Source organism: Macrotis lagotis, chromosome 2 (genome assembly GCF_037893015.1).
Source record: "Macrotis lagotis isolate mMagLag1 chromosome 2, bilby.v1.9.chrom.fasta, whole genome shotgun sequence".
NCBI lineage: Eukaryota > Metazoa > Chordata > Mammalia > Peramelemorphia > Peramelidae > Macrotis > Macrotis lagotis.
Window position 1 is genome coordinate 121,839,066 of NC_133659.1, and position 23,642 is coordinate 121,862,707.

At 35.0% G+C, this 23,642-nt stretch overlaps 1 protein-coding gene across 2 annotated transcripts in view; it reads left to right on the top strand.

Moving 5' to 3' along the window:
- The first annotated feature begins 608 nt into the window (after positions 1 to 608).
- The window catches only part of RRP15 (ribosomal RNA processing 15 homolog), a 64,664-nt gene continuing 41,630 nt past the window's right edge, over positions 609 to 23,642 (top strand). For both annotated transcript variants that reach the window (XM_074222686.1, XM_074222687.1), the window contains exons 1-3: positions 609 to 769; positions 18,103 to 18,374; positions 20,512 to 20,609. In XM_074222686.1, the coding sequence (XP_074078787.1) occupies positions 628 to 769; positions 18,103 to 18,374; positions 20,512 to 20,609 (512 nt within the window). In that variant the 5' untranslated portion in view covers positions 609 to 627. The remainder of the gene's footprint in view (positions 770 to 18,102; positions 18,375 to 20,511; positions 20,610 to 23,642) is intronic.

The window sequence follows — 23,642 nt, forward strand, 5'->3', positions numbered from 1 at the left end:
CTAAAATGAATCGATTTAATCTATTTATAAATTATAATTAACAAATAAATTTTAATCAATAGCAATTAATTATAGTTTTATTATATAAATTAGATTTTTAAAAATATATGAAACATTAAAATATTTAATATTAATAAATTTAATAATAAATATAAACTATATTTAAATAATATAAAATTAAAGTATATTTTAAAAATAAAGAATAATAAAATATATAATATTATATAAATTAATCTAAATTAAAATTAATAAAATTGAATCGCTTTGTAAACAATAATTAGTATTTGTTGACTTAACAAAGGTGAGCCGACTGACTGGGGGAAGGTAGGGAGGGGGATTGATGGGGTTTAGAAAGGGGGTAAGGAGAAAGCAGAGAGGGTAGAGGTTGGTGGGATGAATTTTCAGCTTGGGGGACTGAGATGTAGCCTTTATGCTCAACTAACCCCAGTCGTGGGTTACGTAATGCATTGGCAGCGGGCGCAGGCGCACTTTTCCCCTTCCCTCACCGCCGCCTACGGAACCCAAGTCCCAGAGCCCGAGGCTCCACAGCGCCCGGAACGGAACTTGAAGGCACTCACTTCCGCCGAGGGAGACTAATTCAACGAGGGACTTCCGCTCGGGCAAAAAATGGCGGCTTCCCTGTCGGACTCACGTGTTGGCCTTGGGAAGAAGAAGAAAAAGTTACGGAAGAGGAAGAAGATGAAGATAATGGAGGAGGCTTTGTCGTCGGAGCCGGAGTTGGAGGAAAACAGCCCCGCCGGCCGCCGCGGTAACGGGCTGGAGGCGAGGGGAGCGGCGGAGCCTGGGTGGGCCCCGGCTCACTGGGGGAGAAGGGCCTGAAGGAGTCGGGGGACGGGGCGGCCGCGCGGAGTGAGGGAGAGAGAAAAGCGGGCGCCGGACGGAGCGGCCGCAAACCGCCCCTGATCTCGACGGCCGGGTGCCGGGTCCTAATGGCCAGAGTGCTGGCGCGGGCAGAGCTGAGTTCGAATCCCACCTGAGACACTTCCCAGCTGGGCTGTGTGGCCTTGGGCAAGCCACTTAGCCCCATTGCCTTGCAAAAACTAAAACAACAACAACAATAACGATGATGACAGCTCCCGGGCCTGGAATGCATTCTTTAGGGCCGTCTCCCAGGGCTCCTCTTTTTAAAGTAAAGCTCTGATGCTCTAATTCTACTTGAAGTCTTGGTCCCCGCCAACAACTTTGCATTTACTTGTTTTGTATATGCGCCTGCATTTATATAACTGGATTGCATTTTAATGGGGATGGGAACAGAGAAAGCTATGTTTAACGTTAAGGTTTTTTTTTCCTAGTTTTTGCAAGGCAATGGGGTTAAGTGACTTTCCCAAAGCCACACAGCTAGGTCATTATTAAGTGTCTGAGGCTGGATTTGAGCTCAGGAACTCCTGACTCCAGGGCCGGTGCTCTATCAGCTGCACCACCCAGCTGCCCCCTTAATACATGTTGTTTTGTCTGTTCTCACTCCATCTCCATTACAGTAAAGTAGTCTGATGCCCTGGAGATGTAAGCCCTTTCCTTACACAGTTCCTGGAGTATAATGAATACTTAATAAATACTAGTTGTTGGATAATTTTGAAAACCTCTTAAGCCCTGTATAAACATTAGTGGTTGTTATTGCTTGCTTTTTGACATTTTTTTGCAAGGCAATGGGTTAAGTGACTTGCCCAAGACCACACAGCTAGGTAATTATTAAGCATCTGAGATGATATTTGAACTCGGGTCCTCCTGACTTCAGGACTGGTGTTCTATCCACTGCACCCCCTAGCCGCCCCTAGTGGTTCTCTTTGTTAGTCACAACTCTCAGATAATGACTTCCTTGCCAGAGAAGCTTTTGAGGAGATATCAGAAGATGACTAGAAAGAATTATCCTACTTTTAAACATTTATATGTAGACAAAGATAAAAGGAGAGCCAGGAAAAAAGGTATTGGGGACCAGATGAACATGTGTACAAAGACATGCAGTTGTGGTCTTGCTCAAAAGGTTCTCTTATCTAATTATTTATATACTTGAGATATAAATGTGATTTTTATGTTACGCATAATGCTCATTTATATGCATTTAAAATTTTTTTTTGTTTTTTTTTAATGGATAAAGAAACCAGGGCTGAGAGATTAAGTGATTTGCCCATTGTAAATTTGTCACATAGTAAGAGTCTGGGATAGATTTGAATTTGGGCCTTTCTGAATGCCATGTTAGCATTCTATTCTAGGAAACTTCATTTATTGAATACTTTATACACACACACACACACACACACACACACAACTTTGCCTGTAGGGAGAGGGATCCAAAATGTAGGTGATTGAATAAATGAAAAGGCACTTATTAGGTGCTTCCGTTCATTCCAACCTTATGCTAAATCCTGGGAGTACAAATACAAAGAGTAAAGACAGACCTTTCCCTTGGGGAGTTTACTTTCTGATGGATTGTATAACACACAGAAGTCAAAAGAACTGATTAAACAAAGAGGCACTTTGATTGGAATGTTATCCTGTTAGAGAAGTTTATTGACAGACCCTATTCTGCTACAATGACAGTTCATTTCATAACATTTGAGGTTACAGAAATGAGGCAAGTGAAGACCATAAGAGGTAGGTTTTGTGAACAAGGTGAACTTGCCCAGTAGTAGTTTAGGGATAAGACCATAGACCTCAAACTCAAATGTACCAAGTAGACTTCTTCTCTCTATATGGAATCAGTTCCTAAATTTCATTGTTCTTCTATCCACTACTCTCATACTCATCAACTCTTTACTAACACATTCTTCAGGCCTTTATTACTTTTATCCTTGACTGTTGCAGTAGCCTCCTAATCAGTTTTCCTTTCCCACTGAGATCTATCTTCTAAATACCTGTTAAAATTATTTTCTGAAAGAATAAATCAGACCATTTTACTCCCCTAGTTAAGCTACAGTGGCTCTCAATTAGCTCCAGTCAAAGATTAGAAGCTCCTCCTCTGAATGGAAACCATTATTAAACCACTTTTGTGTGCAGGAGTTCTTTGCTAAGTTTTAGAAATGCCAAATAAGATGATCCCTTTTCTCCAGGAGTCCACCCTAGGAAGTATCACCTTCAGGGCCCATTTGTCCTCAGGGGACACCAGCAAATCACATGATGAAGCATCTTCATTCAGATCATTTCAGTAAAACCATATTTGTTTAGCTTTTAAAACTCTTCACATCCTGACCCCATCCTATCTTTTTTTAGCCTTTTTAGACAATCCTGATTTCTTCACACTCCACCTTTTAGCCAAATTGGCCTTGTTGCTATTTCTTCCCTGATATTCCAACTACTTTTCCTAGTCTCATTGTTTTTCAGACTCCTGCCTCCCTTAGCTTAATGCTTTTTCCTTTTCTAAAAATATGCAAAGTTTGTATTTTGTATGTGTTTATATGTGTGTGTTCATATGAATTACATTCATATTAGAATGTAAATTTTTCATTGTTAAGCATATATCCTGCAGAGGTCAATGACAAAAGAAAAGGGTCCATATACACCAGAATATTTTTACAGCAGTTTTTATGCTTTGTGACAAAGAACTGGAAACAGAGTATGTGACTGTTGATTGGAGTATGACTAAACTAGTTGTGTATATGAATGTAATAGAATAAAACTGTGCTATAAAAAATGAGAAATATGAATACAGAGATAGAAAAAAACAGATGTGAAGTGAATTAAACAGAAGCAGCAAACTATAAATAAGGTCCTTAATGCAAATGAAAAGCGCAACAAAGCTTTTAAAATTGAATGACCCCTCAAAGCAGAAATGAAAATGCACTTTCTCCTGCTTCTTTGTAGTGATGGGAAGATGATGGGGATGAAATACTGCCTGTGATGTCAGATTATTTCAGTATATTGGTTAGTTTTGCTTAACTTCTGCTTTTTAAAAACTTTTCCTATTACAGGATAATTCTTTGGGAGCAGATTGGGGAGAGAATGTAGATAATATTAAAAAATGTTTATTTTCAAAAATCAATGATGTTCATTTTCCCAAAAAAAGTATGTAGTATGCTTGCTGTTTCACTTTTGTCTTTGCAACCACAGACCCTAACAGTATCTGACACACAGTTGGTGCTTAATAAGTACTTATTGATTGAATATTTTTGTTATTAGCTATGAACTTAGACATATTTAATTTCTCGATTGGTTTCCTTATTTAAATTATAAGGTGAATCTCCTATTGTTTTTCTTCTTACCTGAATGCTGTGAGTAATGCTCATTTATATGCATTTAAAAATATAGCAAATTAACAAATCACCTAGAATTTAAAAAAAAATTATAGGAGAAACAAAATAGCCTTTTACCGTATTTCATTTTTAGTATATGCCAGGTGTTGTCTGAAATAATCAAAATCTAGCTTGCTGTTTGTTATTTTTTAGTTTTTAGACTTTCCATCTTCCCTTTTTTCTCCTTTGGGATTTTGCATTGATTTGTCAAACATTTATTGAAAATAAGAGGAGTTGTTAACTGATTGTATATAGGTGTTCTCTAAGAATCATCCTGTATAATAGAAAAAGTTTTTAAAAAGTAGAATTCTTGAAGATCATCTCTTCAGTGGAATTCAAGCTCTGGCAAGTTCAACCAAGCTGAAAAGTTTTCAAGTACAGGCCTGGTGATGGACTGTATTTCTATTTTTCTAGGACCAGCCTCACTAAGTTTGAAGAGGCTTATCTTCAGGTTGACTGGAGAGTGATAAATTTTTCAGCCACATCACCTCTTGAAGACCATCTCCTAAACCTGTATTAAACTTGCAAGTTATGTTGCTAGAGGTACATTGACAAAACCTGGAATACCTGAAATATTGAAGTAAGAAGAGGTGGCAGAGGTGAGGCTTCTTCCCCTTCTACCACCCTCCCCTCTGGACAATATTGACAACTAAGGCATATTTGAGGTCTTTAGAAAATTTGAGGAAACTGGATCTTTTTGAGGATCAAAACCCTATCTCATTAAGAAATGCATCAAGCTCCATTGTTGACCTAAAATGTCTTCTCATATTTTTGCCCTTATGATCCTATTCTATTACTAGCAAGCCCTAGTACTTGTTTCATTAGCATGACCAACTAGATTTTATTTTCTTTTGTCCTTGTTAACCTGTCCCTTCTGTCCTGAGGCCATCATTTGAGTTGAGATTCTTTTTTGCCATATTTCAGAAAATGGCATGTAATCCTTTTTTAGTGTTTTTTTTGGAAGTTTTACAAATCATTTATATGTTATAAAGACAAGTAATCCCAGTCTCATGCTAATTATAGGAAATTAGACCTTGTTCGTTTCTAAGTTCTACTTCTTTCTTCATTTCTTGAACTTTTCTGTGATCAGCCAGTTCATTCCTGTCTGGGTTAGATTTTAATTTAAGTTTTGTTTCTGATGTATTTACTTTGGAAAAGTTAATTTTTTCCCCTCTTCTAACTCTCAGTGTCCCTTAATTTCAGTATAGTACCCTGATTTCTTTGTGACTACTCCTAGTGATCCCCTGGGAAAAATAATGATTGGCCATGTATATGTATATATGTGTGTGTATGTTTTTCTATCTCTCTTATCTGGCTGGCTATGACTATTGTTTCATCTAGTCAAAGTGCCTATGGTATAGTTTCAAATTTGATGTTATTCTCTCAGAATCTTAGTTTCTTCATCTATAAAAGGAAGAAAATAATACCAGTAGTAACTTGTTTTAAGGTTCTAGAGAAAGTACAAACTTTTGAAATATATGAAATGCTTACTGCTGGTATTATTCTTATTATACCTATTTTTAAAAGAAAGTGATGCTCAGAGTGAATAAGTATTAAAAGTAGCATTTGAACCCGGGTTTTCTTTACTCCTGGCCAGCATTCTGTTCATTGAACCATACAGTTACTTTTACTGTCTGGCCTTCTAAGAATTCTACTAATATAAAGACTAAGAAAATAAACTACATCATCTTCTCAGGGAAATGTGAACATTTTTAAATACCCAATAAGAGCAGGGTTAATTGGTATACTGTTTGGTACTGGATGTGATATAAAGAAATATAGTTTTAGGGAAATTGTGTTGCTTGTTCTTAGAAATTGTAACTCTGCAGTGAACTTTTTGCTCTCTGCTGGACATTCTGGCTTTTAGATTGTAGTTCCTAAAATAGGACATTCAAAACTAAACACAGTAATCAAATGTGAACTAACACAACATAGAATACAGAGGATCCATTACCTGCTTAGTACTGCTCATAAGGCAGCTTAAAATCTGCTCTACCACTGTTGTTTCATTTTCAGACCAACTGTTGCCTAGCCATACTTTCTCCATTTTTGAGTTGTGAAGCTTGTATTTTTAGCCCAAGTGGAAGAGTTTACATATCTCTATTAAATTTCATCTTACTAGAATCAGCCCAGTGTTTTGGTCTTTCAGAGTCTTTGAATCTTGTCTCAGTTTAGAGCTCACTAACCCTTAAGGTCTACCTCTTCATTTAAACTTGAAGGTCAATTGCCCCAAATCACAGCATAGGGTCTGGGCAGCAACTTTAGAATTTGAACTCAAGTTCTCATACATCATATCTAATGTACCTTCTACTACATCCAATGTGTCATGCCATGCTTTGCAGCTTTGAGTCATTTGAAGATTTGATAATCATGCTGTTTATTTGTTTTCCAAGGAATTGATGAAAATGTTTAATGGCATAGGACTAAACAACATTACTAGAGCACTAACTTTCCTTTCAGCTTGATTTTGAAACATTTAAATTCTTTTGAGGGGGCAGCACCAGCCCTGGAGTCAGGAGGACCTGAGTTTAAATTTGGCTTCAGGCACTTAATAATTACCTAGCTGTGTGACCTTGGGCAAGTCATTTAACCTCATTGCCCTGAAAAGCAAAAAACAAGTTCTTTTGATCCATATATTCAATTAGTTCTATCTCAGGTTAAATTCTAGATCATTTGGGGGCTTTTTTGCCATTTTTTACATGTTTGATCAAGTATTTTAGAGGAGCTAGAACTCTTGGTTCTCAAGCATAGAGGTTCTTGAAATCTACAGATTTGGAGAGATAGTCACAGGACTGTATAGTTTTCTGTCATTAGAAATTTACCCCCCCTATAATTTAAAGGGACATTGGATCAGAGTCTTAATCCTTTGAGGTTGAAGGACAAACATCATCTCATCAGATCTCAATTAACTATTTGGGAAATTGTAAAGAACTTGTTTGTAAAAAGGTCCTATCATGTACCTGCAATCTCTTTAATTAGTTTTAGGAAGTCATTTATGTTAAGTCTTAGATATCAGCCTGATGTTGAAAAAGGTTAGGTGACTTAGAGATGACCACAAATCTAGTAAATGCAAAAGGCAGGATTTGTATCCATACCTTTCTGACTCTTTGACTAGTATTCTATTTATATTTAATGCATCATACTGACTCTTCATAGCTTCTCCCCTTTTTTACCTTAACAGCGATTTTACACTTTACTCCCCTTTACACACTGTGTTTTAATGACAACAGTCTCCTTGCTCTTCCTGGAACACAGTACTCCATCTCTTGTCTTCATGCTTTTCTACTGACTGTTCTTTTTCCTAAAATTTTATGTCATCTCACCTCTACCTCTTTAGTTTTCTGGCCTCCATCCCTTGAAGGTTGTTCCCCCCCACTCCCCCCCCCAATAGCTAGTGCCTTCCTCTTCTGAAATGTCCTCTTGTCTATATTTCATACAAACCTAGTTTTATATACACACATATGTTGTTTCTGACATTAGAATGTAAAGCTCCTTGAGGACAGGCACTGGTTTGCCTTTCTTAGCGTGCATGGTGCTTAACACAATGCCTAACAATTAAGTAAGCACTCAATAAATGCCTCTCAATGGAGAGATGTTTTTTTTCTGTTAGTGTCTATCTTAGTAATTTAACATTTTTAATTGTATGTATAGAGAGACTACAGTGTTCAGAATAAATTAAAAGAGTTGATCCTTTTCAGCTTTAGCTCTAGAATGTCCCGGGGCGGCTAGGTGGCCCAGTGGATAAAGCACTGGCCCTGGAGTCAGGAGTATCTGGGTTCAAATCCAGTCTCAGACACTTAATGATTACCTAGCTTTGTGGCCTTGGGCAAGCCACTTAACCCCATTTGCCTTGCAAGAACCTAAAAAAGATCTGTCCCAGGGATAAAGATTTAAGTAGTAAGTACTGATTTGATAGAGAATTCTGTCCTTTTAGTTATAGATTCTCAAAAATTGTCATTTAAAGTTGTAGTGATTTGATCAAATAATCCCTTTTTAATTCATCAGTTTTTAATGGAGAGCTGCTTAGCCATGCAATTTTGAACATGTTAGCAAAACCCTGAGGCAGGCAAATTTGAATAACTTAGATTTTATAATGGTGAATTGACTTGCTTGATGTATTTAGGGTTTATTGCAATGTCTCTGGTGTGTTATGTGTGTGTGTGTGTGTGTGTGTGTGTGTGTGTGTGTATGTATATACACATACATATAGCATCAAATTAGATTTAAATCAGTAAACTCAATGAAAACTTTAATAGTAAATTAGATACAGTTAATTGAGTCTGAAATATTTCATCATGAGCATAATATTTCTGAGTTATGAAATAACCTATGTCTCAAATATAGGGAGTTGATGTACTTCTAAAGGTTTGGACACAATAATGAACAACTTTAAGAGAAGTTTCTCTATTCAGAAAAACTTAAAATTTCACTTTTATTTAATTGAGTCACATGAACTAAAATAGTGGCTATATAATGTCATGCTGTGATTGGCCCTAACTGTAATTATAACCCATCTAGACAAATTGAACAATGACAATTCCCTATGCTTTGGTTAATTAAAAAACTGAATTGTTGTGGGTGCACATGAAAAATGACCATATGTGATTGACATTTACTTGATAATCATCCACTTAACTGTGTCCTGTCCAGCATTTTTTCATTTTTGATAAACTTTAAAAGCTGAATTCAAAGCTACTAGCAGATAAATGTGCTTTTCATCTAACTGTAACTTACAGAATCCTTCATATTTTGTGTTGCTTAAAATTGTAAGGAAACATGCCTGAGAAATGAAGTATATTACCATCCTACTTGAAAGATTTAAGGGTTTATAGGTCAGGCTCCAGGGAACAGATTGCTTATGCTCTATCTCCTGTAACTTTGCTCAAACAGCATATGTAATGACAGTTGAATTTAAGTGTTATCCCATGGTAACATTGAAGTTATATTTCTGGTAATTCCATGGAGTCTGAATGACTTCATACCTTTAAAAGAAAAAAGTTGAAATTTAAAGCAGTCTCCAGTTTAATAGTAATTGGTAGAAGAAACCATGAACTATTTGTTATTTTGATGGTAATAGGGAACTATAGAATCATAGTTATCACAGTAGATGTATGAATGTTGCAAAATATTAATTAGAGTAGACATGATGGGGTGATGAGATTATTTTGATTATCTTGATTATTTGAATACTTTAACTGAAGATTTTTTAAACCCTTTAAAAGGTTTGATAAACTTTCCCAACAGTAAAGAAAATATAATGAAATAATAGAATCTTTAATGAATTAGCCTTGCAGTGCCTCACTACTGTCATGAATACCAGTGAAACATTCATATACAGAATATGAAATAATTGGTATAGAATACGTAGGATAAGGCAGTACTAAATAATTTTGTCACTTTATGATTGTTCCTACTTGTCCCCAAGACAAAATTTTAAAAGTAGGAATGTTCTTGACATTTCCCCTTGTTCCATTCAGCACCTATCCAACTTTCTGGAACCTGTTTTCCTTCATGTCTAGTTGATAGGTACCCTTACCCTTAGTTATCCAAAGCAATTATTAAGAACATTTCCCTTTCATATAAGAGAGAAAAATGGGGGAGGGGGAATTGAAGATCCAAATAGATAGAAACAAGAGAATGTTCCCTGAAGTAAAAGCAATATTGTTTTAAGAACTATTTTGAGTGATTAACTTATTTTAAGTCATGAGTACCCAAATTAAGTACCAAGAATATATGAAAGAAGATAGATGTTTTCCACATCTTTTTTTTTTCTATTCTGCTATGTTATGGAAATGCTTATTTTATTACAATAAAAGGAACTCAGAGTGGATTGGTAATCTCTAATTTAGTTAACATATGCCCCCCATATCAATTCTAAAAAGGATGTAAGGAATCTGCCCTGGTAGGGTACAAGAGCCAAAGTTGTCTTTCAAGTGCTAAACTTGGAGCTGGTGGCTCAGTGGTGAATTTGTTGGACTCGGAGTCAAGGATCAACTGAGTTTGAGTTCCACCTTAGTTACTAGTGGTCATCCTAACCAAGTCTCTAATTTCTCTCAACCTCATACTTCTGTCTAGCGTTTTGCAGTACTGGAGGATTACAAATCAAAGTTTTCAGTCTTCAGAGGGCCATTTTTCTAACTGAACAGTAATCCCAAGAAGAAAGTCAGATGGCTTTGCTTAAAACCCAGAAATAGTGACCTCACTAATAATAGCAAGTATTGGATAGTGCTTTAAAGTTTGCGGAGTCATTTGCAAATATCTCAGCAACCCTGGGGTTAAATGCTTTTATTATCTCCATTTGGCAGATGAGGACACTGAGGCAAACAGGTTGTTCAGGGACACAAAAATTTTGGAAGCAAGAAGATTTGATATCAAGCCTAAATTTGCCTCTTTGAAACTTTCATTCATTCCACAAGCCATTATTAGTGCCTCTTCCTCCAGTATTGTACTAGATGTTGGTAGTAAAAAAGAAAAGGAAGAAATCCTTTCTAACTTGAAAGGGGATAGGGTGGGGCTGGAACAGCATAAATACTGAAATTAAAATACAAAATGCATATAAAGTAATTCTGAAGCTAAGCCCCTAGCAGCTGTTGGCAGAGTAGATTGACAAACATTATTAAACACTTTTCTATATTACAGGCACAGTCCTGTAAATATAACTTCAATTAATTAGCTTCCTTCACATTAACTTTAGTCCAATGCCTTAGCCTATCAAATTGTTTTAAAGTGACAGTGTCACCCCCCCCCCACTGCCCCCCTCCCATTGGTTGTCTATCAACCAGTGCTCTGTCTTGCCCCTTCTGTTCTTTCTTACTTGGTGACCTGATTAGCTCCCATAGTTTTAATTATCATCTCAATACAGTGGATTCCTCCATCTCCATGTCCAGTCCTAAAACTCTTCTAAGTTCCAGTTGCTAGTGTTGGATACAGGTCTGAGTTTCATTGTTGCTCAGTAAATCCCCATTGATTATCCATTCCTAAATACATGAACCCTAACCTCCACAGAAACGCTAAACAATATATAATCTCACCTTGGTGAATCCCCAAATGAAACAAATCCTCTAAGAAGACCTCTGACTCCTAATCCTGTTAAAAACCATACCACTTGCCTCCTACAGCCAATACCCTATAAAAAAAGATTTGATCTCCCCATTACCCACTCTTGGAGTCTGCTTGGACCCAGCCCATCCATCTTCCCTTCCTTCAAGAAACAGCTTTCCGTTTAATGCCATCTTCCTTTTTACTTTTTTATCTTTTGACCTTTTAGCTAGTCTCCAGTTGCTTTTTGGATATTTTCAACTGGATATCCCAAAGACATCTCAAACCTTACATATCTAAAACTGAATTCATTATTTCTGTCCAGGATGCCAACATTCTTTCAAGCACCCAGATTCCCAAAATTTGTTTTTCCTTGTCTCCTTGCTCCCTCTCATGCCATATATGAAATCAGTTGACTAATTATGTCATTTTTATTCCCAACCTGTCTTTTACATTTCATCCCCTTTTCTCTACTCATGAAAGCACTATAATTCAGACCTTCATTATTTCTCAGGTTAACTACTTCAGTAGTCTCCTAAATGTTCTCCCCAGGAGACTGCAAAAATAGCTGCCAAAGTGGTTTGCTGTAAGTGCAGGTCTACATGGCTCCTTGTTGCCTTTACTATCAAATATAAACTTCTTTTTGGCTTCTAAAGCCCTTCATAACTGGGATCCCTTTTGTTTTTCTAATCATGTATGTATATATATATATATATATGTAATATATATGTATGCATATAAATATGTAATATATGTGTCTGTAAAAAGTCCCTTCCTGAACTTTGTTCTGAAAAAACTAGCCCTTTTGCTATTCATCATGTAGGACACCCCATTTCCTTTCTCTGGGCCTTTAGTACTATCTCCCATACCTAGAATTCACACCTTCACCTTTATCTCTTAGAACCTTTCTAAACTTCAAACTTTTGCTTATGTACCACCTTCTCCATGAAAGCCTTTCCTGAGCCCATTAGCTGCTAATAATCTTACCACCAAAAATTTACCTTATATTTACATACCTGTCACACCAGTATGGTTAGCTTCTTTGGGTCAGAGACTGTATTTTTCTTTTGCTTTTGTATTATAATTGATAAGTCCAGTGAGAATATTTAATAAGTACTTATTGATTGGTTAATCTTTACTCCTTTATTTATTTTCCATTGATAAATTTGTTGAACAGCACAGGGCCAAGCATAATGGTCTAATCCATATCTTTCCGTATTTTTTTTTTCAAGGCAATGGGGTTAAGTGGCTTGCCCAAGGCCACACGGCTAGGTAATTAAGTGTCTGAGGTTGGATTTGAACTCAGGTACTCCTGACTTCAAGGCCAGTGCTCTATTCACTGCGCCACCTAGCCGCCCCTATCTTTCCGTATTTTTAACAAGAATAGTTGCAAATGCTTTGGTAATATCCAGGCAAACTATTTATATCATTCCTTTGACTTCCCAGTATAGTTACCATGTCCCAAAAGGAAATGAGGTTAGGCTTTCATGTCCTTTTTCTTTCTTTCTTTTTTTTTAATGAAGCCATTGTTGACTCTTTGTGATCACTGCTTATTTTCCTACATGTTCATTAATTGGATTATTAGAACCTTACTGGAGGTTTAATTCAGGCTCATTGGTTCCTCCTATACTTTCTCTTTATTTAATTTGGGGGAGGGGACCTGGAAACCCATTTACTCTTTTCCAGTCCTGCAGTATTTCTCTTATTCTCTATGATCTTTGGGAGAGGGCTGTGGAAATGGGCAGGGACAAAATCATTTTTCAAAATTATCTTTTTATTGTTAATTTAATCTTCAACAAACAGTAGTATGAAAAGAATGAAAAAGGATTGCATATGAACCCATCAACTTCTGTCAAAACTTTACTGTTTATGTCTCCTTTGGAACTTCTAGTTTTTTCTAAAGTCAGGTTTTGCTCATCTCTCCCTGCATCAATTTATACAAGTCTTCCCAAGTTTTGAATTAGTTTTTATATTTGTTTCTTAAGGAACAATAATATTCATGACATTCAATTACTCCAGCTCATTTAGTCATTTCTCAGTTGTATTCTATTTAAATATAGATTTGTACAAAACTAAACTAGAAAAACTAAAGGTAAAGATCTTTTATTTGTACATGAAGAATCAAGTTTCAAAGAAATTAAAAGTGTTTTAAAAGACCTTTGAGATCATTGAGTTCAAGCAATACCTGATCAGGAATCCTTCTATAATATTCCCAAAAGGGATAAACAGCATCTACCCAATGGCCTCTAGTTAAGACCTTTTAAAAAAAAACCTAAAAAAGTTCTGAAGGGAGTAATAAGTGTGATTGATGCAAATAGTTTTCCAGGACATGAATTTACAGGATAAGAATTTTTTTATAGTGTTTATTAACCTCCTTTCTCATGCTTCTTTATCCCCCCCCCATTTGTAAAGAGACCTAGCTTTTTAAAATAGGAAATTTTCAAGAATGAATAGCAAGAACTATTTGCATAAGATGTTATTTTGTATTTGGGGGCAGCTTGGTAGTATAGTGGACAGAGCACTGACCTACAGAAGGACAAGAGTTCAAATCCGACCTCAGATACTGGACACTTATTAACGGTGTGACCTTGGGCAAGTCACTTAATCATGATTGCCTGGGTCCAGGATTATCTGCCTGGGTCCAGGATTATGTCCAGTCCTCCTGATTCATACCTGACCTACCACTGGACTTAGATGACTGTGGAGGTGAAAGTTGAGACTGAAAGTTGAGACATAACTTAGCATGGCCCAATCCAATTTTATCTTCTTTGATAATGGAAGGACAAATATCATTTTGTAACTAAGTGATAGTTTAGTTATTTTATGCATTTGAAGTATGGGGCAAGGGAATTGCAAAACAAGTTTTTTGAAAACACTGTAATAGTTCAAGGATATATGCTTTTATAGGTAAGTTACACATTTTTCTACCACCCTAACCCCCCCCCCCTACAGTGAACAGTCTGGTAAAAGTTGTATGTGTATATTTTAATTAACATATAAAAATTAGTCATTTGTGTTAAAGGAATCAGGACTGAGGGAAAAGGAAAAAAAACATGGGATGGGAAGGAAAAACATAAGAGGAGTTTTAAAAAACTGAACATAGTCATTCACATTCTCTTGTTTTTTTAAGCAACTTTTGCAAGCTGTTTTGTCAGGGATTTTCAGGCACTAGAATATTCCTAAATGATGGGTGTAATCTCTTAATGGGGCACTTGATCTTGCTACTAAAGAGAAAAAACCTATTTACTTTCTTTCTAGGATTTCATTTCCTCATCAGTAAAATGAAGGCATTAGATTAGATGATCTAAAAGAGAATTTCAGCTCTAAAGATTGACTGCTCTCATTTCCTTGTTTTTTTAAAAATTTTGTTAAATGAGGAGAACCTTTTATCAAATAGTATTGTGAGAAAAGAATAGTTTTATGAGTCCATTTGTGAATTGATTGAAACAAAACACTAGGTGTCAGTGTTGTAGTTTTAACATTTTGCCAGAAACTGTTTTGTTAGGGATTTTTTTATTTTCAGGCTCTAGACTATTTATAAATGATGGTCATGATCTTTTAATGGATCACTTGATCTTACTACCTAAGAAGAGAAAAAAGCCTATTTACTATTTCTTGTCTTGAAAACATCCTCCTTGACTGTGGGAAATAAATATTAGCAAATTAGTTAGCCTTATGTTTATTCTTAAACTGCAGATTGTGTCCTTTAGTTTTCTACATAAGTACTCATTAAAAAGATAGTATGTGAATTCCATATGTATGTTGTAGTGGTTGCAGAAAGACTTCTTACTAGTAGATTTTTCTCTAGGTAATTTTTTGGTAATACATGCCATAAAACCAACTAAAAAAAGGCTCTCATTTCATTTGAAGAGGTCAGGGTAACCTGTTCAGTAGCTGCTTTTCACCTGCTCTTTATTCTAACTTGATGCTGATCTTGAACTTTGCCTATACCATTTGATACCATTTGATAGTTGGATTGCTTTTAGAAAGCTAATTCTGATATGACTTCTGCATCAGTAATAGGCCCCTTCTTGTCTATTGAGATGTAGTCAGATTCATACATTGGGATGCTTGGTGCTCTCAGAGCCCAGCACTTCCAATCTCTTGGTAGATTATTGTCTGTTTAGATAATAAGCAAAAATATGTATATTTCCTATGTGTTAGCTTGTTCAACATTCCCCTTGACAATCATGTCCCTTTGTAGAGGGTGAAATCCTCAGGATATATGTATTTATACATGTTGATTGCATCAAGCCACAGAATATCTCAGGACTTTTTTGATAGGATCTCCCATTATACAAAGGAGATTAGTCCAGTGATCTCTATGGGAAAAACTAATTGGAGTAAAAAATGCTTATTTTCTAGGTTTTGGCCTGTAGTTTTATAGTCAGTCCATTGTGTTATACCTTTAGGAAAGATGCTATACTTAGTGAACTGAGTCCCAAATTGAATGGAAGGAAGAGAGGGAGCATACTGGACTGAAATTGAGAAATTACAATCCTTTCAATGATGTCTAGCAGTAAAAAAAAAATCCATCTTTTTAATAATGATGGTGGTATATGGCTACAAATCTTAAAGTAATGCCAACCCTGAAAAATTAGAGTTGTATTGGAAAGATGGATACATATCACCCACATCACATTTTCATTAATGACCCATGTGCAAAAAGTGGTATTAAATGATATAGGTGAGGGAAAAAAATTGCAAAAGGATGTATACTTGACGCTTAATTTGATTTAGGGTTTGCAGATGAACAGTTCACATTACAGAAAGTATCTTCAAAAGTGGAAAAAGCTTTAGAGAAATGTTGATTAGCTTCTTTTGTAGAGTATTCATAGGAGTACATTGGTAAGAATCTGTATAAACGATTTCTCCCTGTACCTTTAGAGGGAATGTATGGTATAAAAGATTCATTGCAATTTTGATTGAATTTTTATGCAAGGACTAAAATTTCTTGTTTTAATTATATTGTGAGTTGCATATTGGCAGTATAAAAGAAAATAAATGAATATTTGTGAATTAAACATTTGTAATTACTACTAATGCATTTATATAGCAGTAACATAAACTACTTTAACTTGGTGAATTACATATTTGTTAAATACTACTTGTCATCATTTTATTATAAACCAGGGATATCCAAAATGCCACCCACAGGGTGATTTTATGTGGCCACCTGTGGGTTTACTAAAAGCTTTAGTAAAGGAAGCTGAGCTACCACAGAGCTCTTGCTAAAATGGTAAATCAAAATATATTGTTTATTGTTTCAATAAAAACTTTTAAAAGTAAGATTGTACAGTCCAGGGGTGTCTAGGTGGCACAATGGATAAAGCACGGGCCCTGGAGTCAGGAGTACCTGGGTTCAAATCCGGTCTCAGACACTTACTAATTGTCTAGCTGTGTGGTCTTGGGCAAGCCACTTAACCCCATTTGCCTTGCAAAAAAAAAACCAAAACCTTAAAAAAAAAGATTGTACAGTCCTGTTATAGATAATGAAAATCAGAAAGTTGCTGTTGATTTTTATACCTGACTGTGGTGTAAAGCTCAGATAAAGAATCATGGAAAGATCTGTAATGAAATTTCGAAATTATCTTATTTGGCTCTCTCTCTCTGTCTCTCTCTCTTTCTCTCTCTCTCCCTCCCTCCCTCCCTCCCCCTCTCCCTTTCCCTCCCCCTCTCCCTCCCTCCCTTCTATTCCCATTTTACAGGTGAAGGAACTGAGTCCCAGAAAGATTTAATTAATTTGCCTAAAGTCAAACAGCTAGTAAGTGGCAGAGCTTAGAGCCTTGTCTTATTACTCAAGTCCCGTATTCCTTCTACTTCCAATGAGATAGACTAATTTATTTTTTTATCTTTTTTAGGAAGTTGACTATAATTTGGCACTGTGATAGTAGTTCTGGATGGTTTTCTTAAGGAAAGTAAAGCATAACTGAAAGGTTTTATAAAACCAGGAATTAATTAATATTCATATGGAATGTTTATATTAACAGCACAGAGAATACTTTATTGAAGGGTTTTTAGATGTTCTTTCTTAGAGAAAAACAAACCTTATTGTATTGGGGGTGATATGTTGAACAAAGTATTAATAACTGGCTAGTGACATAGAAGGTTTGGTTTACCTTTCCTTTTATTCCAGTCTTCTTTTTTTCAATTCCCAGACCACGACCAACACATAAATGAGTGTTACAGCTTTCATTTCAGATTAAAATCCTTAGACAAATATAAGCAGAAGTAGAATGTTCTCCTATTGGGAGAACTTTCTGCCTCATCTGATCTCAGAGTACTTTATGCTCAACTTGAGTTATTGCCACACATTCTTACTTGTTTTATATGTATCCACCTTCCAAACTGAAAGCTCCTCAAGGGCAGGAACTAAAAAGGATTAAAAATTTTTTTTTAACTGCAGGCTCTTGATGTTTGTCATTTGAATGAATGAATGATTGAATTTTCATAAATCTACAAAGTCAAACAATAAGTTCATGGATCTAATGTCTTAAGTACCTCCATTTTTAAAAACATAAGAATAGTATATTACATACAGAAAATTCAAGCATATATAACAAATGTTTCTTCTAAAATATTTTCCTTCTCTGGCCAGAAATACAAATTTAGTATCTCATTGTTTTTAGTTTGATTTTATTATTTTTAACCATTATTAGAAAACTTGATGGGAGTATAGCTAAGATTTCCCACATCTGCTCAAATTCTTGATCCTGAAATCAGTCTATATACTTCCATTAGATAGGCTTTCATAATAGACTACATTCCCTGAATCTTCAAGAATATCAATGATTGGTATGTTTTCTTCTCTTTTCAGATTCTATTGGAAGTTTGGGAGTTGCCAAAGACAATTTTTCTTCTGATGAAGCAGTTGAAGGTGATAATGAAGATGAAACCATAACTTATGACAAAGAAAATGAAAGTGCAGCAGACTCTAATGTTGGAACTAATGCAGGCTGGGCAGATGCCATGGCTAAAATTCTTAACAAAAAAACTCCTAAAAATAAATCTACAATCCTCATCAAAAACAAGGAGTTGGAGAAGGAAAAAGAGAAAGAAAAACAAGAGAGACTGGAGAAAAGAAAACAGGTGTGTCTTACAGCTGTCTTGTAGATTAAATTGTCTATTATACATTTTATCAGTATCAATTAACATTATAGTTTTTTATTTGGTGAACACAATTTTGAACATAACTAAAGTACTCTGTTGATCATGCTGGGCTTTTAAAAATATCCTTCAAGAATAAAAAATTAAACTCCAAGGAAATGTTACATTTATCAGTTTTAAATTTGTAAATATTAAAAATGACCCAGTTTAGAGCTAAAATTTACTTCTTGGCAATAAATAAGTTATTCATTGAGTTGTGTATATGTTTCCTGAACTTGATTCTGAAATGGTCTTTTGAATACACTGTATTCTAAAGGATAGCAGGTAGGTTGCTCTTGAGTTGAAAATGTATTTTGTAAGATTAATATGAGTTCCCACAAATCAAAGGTGGCTTACAATTTTGTAAACTTGACTTGTTCCCTGCTAGATAAACTTGAACAGAATCTGCCTTTCATTGCATCAGTGCCTGTAGAAGTTTAAAAAAAATGTGATTCTTTGATCAGAGACCAAAGCTGGGTCATAAACTCATGAATTTATATTCTGGTGGCTATTATAAATACACCATAGTTTTATGAAGGTTTTTTTTCCTGAATCTCTTTCATAGTTGATGATAATTAACTATGTAAACTATTGAATTTTCCAAAAGATGCTATTAACTTTCTCCTGGGGAAAGACAGCTTTGCAGTTGCATTGTAATTATGTAAAGAGAATCCACTTATTGTAATATAAAAGGCTCTTTCTTGCTTTATTTAAGATAGCATGATGGCTGAAATTTTTTATATTGCATATAGAGTCTACTCAATTTGTTTTTCTAGTTGACTAGACTCATCTTCTCTATAGTTTTTTTTGTTGTTTTTTAAAAGGAAAATTTTGTTTTTACATTCTTGCTAAGGGGAACAGAATCTGAATCTCTTCTTGCCTGTCAATTGGAAGAACATTGTGTTGATTTGTTTTTATCAGAATCTATCATTGCCTATGGAAAATTGCAAAGTTCTTTAATGAACCCAGGTTTCCAAGGAGTAAAATCCCATCTTTTAAATATTATTATTATAACTGTTCTGTGACATGACAATATGTCCTAAAATTTAGTAGTTAAGGAAGAATTTTTAAGTGAATTTAACAGGAATATGCTACTGAAACATAAATACTGAAGAAGAAGAGTCAGTGAATAGGGAAATGTGTGATAGGAAGAGAAGATAGACTTAACTTTGTGAGGGCAAGAGAAGATGGATGGTTGAACTATCAGAAGCTCCCAATGACACCCTTATGATGTCAGAAGAAATCAGCATAGGTCTCTGAAACATAGAAGGACCTCCCTGTGGTAAACTTATAAGAAGACAAAGAAGTCCCACAGGATGGGCAAGCATAGGTTAGTTGTGACCTGCATTGTTGAATGTGAACTTCCAAGTCAAAGAAATAACAGATCTACTTCAGTTTTTCAGAGTTGTAAAGTACTTATGATTCTAGATTTTGATGAATGTCTGTGCTGGGGTTTTTATTCATTATTTTGTTATGAACCTTTTGGACAAGCTGAAGAAACAACAGAGCCCTTCTCAGAATAATGTTTTTAAATACATACAATAAAATAAGTGCAGGATTACAAAGGAAAGCAATTATATTAAAATACAATTATCAAAGTTTTGAGATTCAAAAAAGCCAACTCATGGCACAGGTTGAGTACTCCTGCCCTAAGTCCTTTCACTACATACTCATAATGCTGTTGTTTTGAAACTTGATGAATAGTACGACCCTTGATCCTTCATCAGACATGTCTGACTTGTTCTTAGATCATCCAGAGGACTGCTGAATTTATGTGGGTTACTTTCATCACACCCTGGTCTGCCTTGGCGTACTGAATATACTGGCAACCCTCCAGGCCCCTGCCATCCAAGGAAGCAAAGACCCTGACAGAAATGTATTGGGGTCTTTGTATGACACAGCTGAGTGCTAACCACAAGCCCTGTGAGCTGAACCCCTAAAAGTGCAATTTTTTAAAACCCCAACAAAAACTGCCAAAAGTGATTTATTACCTTTGTCCCTTTTCATTGTATCATATCAAAGTATGCTATATTTTCAAAAATGTCTAATGTTCTTTCACATAACAATATTTATAACACAGCTTGATAAGAAACGGGAGTGGGAAATGATGTGCAGAGTGAAGCCAGATGTTGTCAAAGACAAAGAAGTAGAGAGAAATCTTCAGAGAATTGCTACAAGGTAAGAAAATGTTTTTGTGCTTTTTAAAATAGATATATTAAAAATTAGGGCAGGTAACCTGTTTCTAATTAGATTTAATGCTTAACAATTGACTACCAGGGGCCAAATGATTTATGTATAAGTGTTTATTTGATAGTGTATTTAACCAAATTTAACAAGATTTCTTAATGAAAATTTTTTATGAAAATATTAGACAACAATATAGATAATTTGTTTAGTGCTCACTTGCATAAATGATCTATTAACTTTTATCATATTTTCACACACTAAATTGCCTTTTTCATGTAGTGCTCATGGAGAGTAAAAACATAGATCAACATAAATATAATTTTAACTTACACATCAAAAGGTAAGTAGGGAAATTCTGTGAAGAATTTGATAATATTCTCTAAGCTTAAGTTATAATTAATTTGATATTTGTTAACTTCATTGTGAAGATAGGGACAGTTTTTAAGAAAGAGGCCAAAGATTTGTACACCACTCAGAAGCATCATTATGTCATTGCTTTCTTGGAGAAGAATATTCAGAAAAGCTAAGTAACAGAATTATTAAAAAATTTTAAAAAGAGACCTCTGATTACTAAGGTAGAGCAGAGTTCAAAACTCAGTAACAAAAGAGGGAGAAAAATATGGATGATATTATAAATATAATAACTCATAAAATTACATTGCACCCAAACTGATTAAACCAACTGTTAGCTGAGGATTGAGAAATGAACAGAAAAGATGACTATTTACTATTTTTGACTATATGACTTTTTCCGAGAAATTTAACAAAGCCACATACAAACCACAATAAGGAGAATATCCTAAAAAACTGTTTCAGTTAGTAAACACATTTCCTTGCTAAGCAGAGATGTGTGATAGATCTAAGAGACTGACAAATTCTATCTCCTCATGCTAGAAAAGATAGGTTTAAAGGACCAGAAATCTGCCAAGAGGTCAATGTGAAACCTTGATGAAACATCTTCACAAGAGATTTTGTAGCTGTAACTAAAAGGAGGGTTGAATTGAGGATAAGAAAGATTATAATTGAAATAAATTTTATCACCATTTCTATCTCATCAGTGATAATAGTACAACACTACATTTTTATTCTACTGTCTCAGAATCTGATACCTTGGAAAGGGTGGAAGAAGTATTCATGACCTAAGATGAGTGGTTGGAAAGGGACAGCCACATACCAAAGAAATATATAGAAAATCCCATTTTTAAGGCCTTGGTTTTTAGGTTGTTTTTAAAAGCCCAATTTTAAGAGTGATCCCAAAATGACCAAGAAGAAATCAGAACCTAACTTTCCAGAATTTATGCATATTCTCTCATCTTTATAAAATCTTTTCAAGTAACCTATACATCCAGTAAGACTGTCATTATCAAAAATATGAAAAGGGAGTAGAAAGGTTTTCATACACCTTTCACACAGTTAAGAGGTGTGGAGAATATGAGGTCTTTTTGGATTTATTTGATTTTTATTTCTTAAAAAACCTGAAGCAACAAGTGCATCTTTAAAGTATCTCCTTAACTAAAGTGTCAGCCATGTATTTGTTTAAATAATAAATAATTATGTGACAGCTGCTAGTGTGAAATCTGTAGTCATTTTGTAAAGATGAAGAATATGTGGTTGAATAGATAACCATTAGCATATAAGTTCTATAAAGTAAGATTGCTGGACCAAGAATTGAATAGAAGTAGGAGAAGAAGTTTAGGTTGCATTAAATTGGGGAAAATACCTATCATTTTCATCAATCCCAATTTTTTTTTATAATTTGTTCTGGTTTTTGGATTTATGAATTATGTTTATGAAAATGGAAAGGGACAGGAGGAAGAGAAGAAAATAATCATTTTTTAGCATCTACTGTGTGTTAAGCACTACTAAGGACTTAGAAATATTATTTGATCTTCACAACAATAATATTGGGTGCTTATCGTCATTTTACAGTTTAAGAACCTGAGTGAGGCAAAGGTGAAGTGATTTCCTTGTATCTTACAACTATTAAATTCCTGATGCTAGGTTTGGGGTTTTTGTTTGTTTGTTCGTGTGTTATATTTTAGTTAACGAAATTTACTGATGCTGGATTTGAATGTAGCTCCTCCTGACTTTAGATCTAGAGTTCTATGCATTGTACCACCTAAATTCCTCTACAATACAATGACCATATATGCTATTTGGGCTGCCCACTGATACAGAAGTCTCATTTTTAACCCTTGACTTTCCTTTGTAAATTCTCTAAGAATCATGTCTGCAAAAGACTGAGAATTACTAGGAAACCAAAAGACATGTGTTAAGTATAAGTACTTTATAGCATGATACCAGTAGTGACTTAAATTAAGGCAAAGTACCTCATTGAGTAGATATAACTGGATAAAGGGTTAAAAGGATAGATAGATGAGTCAAGAGTAACAGATGAGTGAACTTGAGGGCTGTCCTCAGCCTGAAAATACTATTAAATAGATGCATTCTTTGAGGCAGTAGAATCAGTCCTTGAAGGATTTATATGATGACATGGATGATAATGCCACAAGATAAGAAGAGATTGTAGAGAGATTGTAATTTGTGCTAGAGTGGAACTAGAACCAGTAATAATGAGTTTCTTTTTTAATCCATTCATTCATGGAATCATTGAAGATTTTTTTTTTCTTTTTTGAGGAAAAGATTCCCATTTTCTCTATACCGTGTTTATTAACAGTGATTCCCCACCCCCCACCTTAAATCAGACAGCAAGCATTTATGAAACACCAATTATTTGTGAGATTGGAGAAACAGCAACTATAAAAAATGATAGTCTTTTGCCCTCTAGGAATTTAATTTTCTATGCAAGAGACAACATGTATATTATAAATATAAGCAAATTAAACACCCAGGCAATGTGAAAGTGAAGAGAAGATGTTATCAACTAGAAGGATCAGGAAAGAAGACCTCACACAAAAAGTGCTGCTGAATCTGAGCTCTTTTTTAAACTATGAACTATCATACCTTTCTTGCTTTTTTGTCTTTTACTTTTTTTAGTTACATGTAAAGAGTTTTCAACATTAA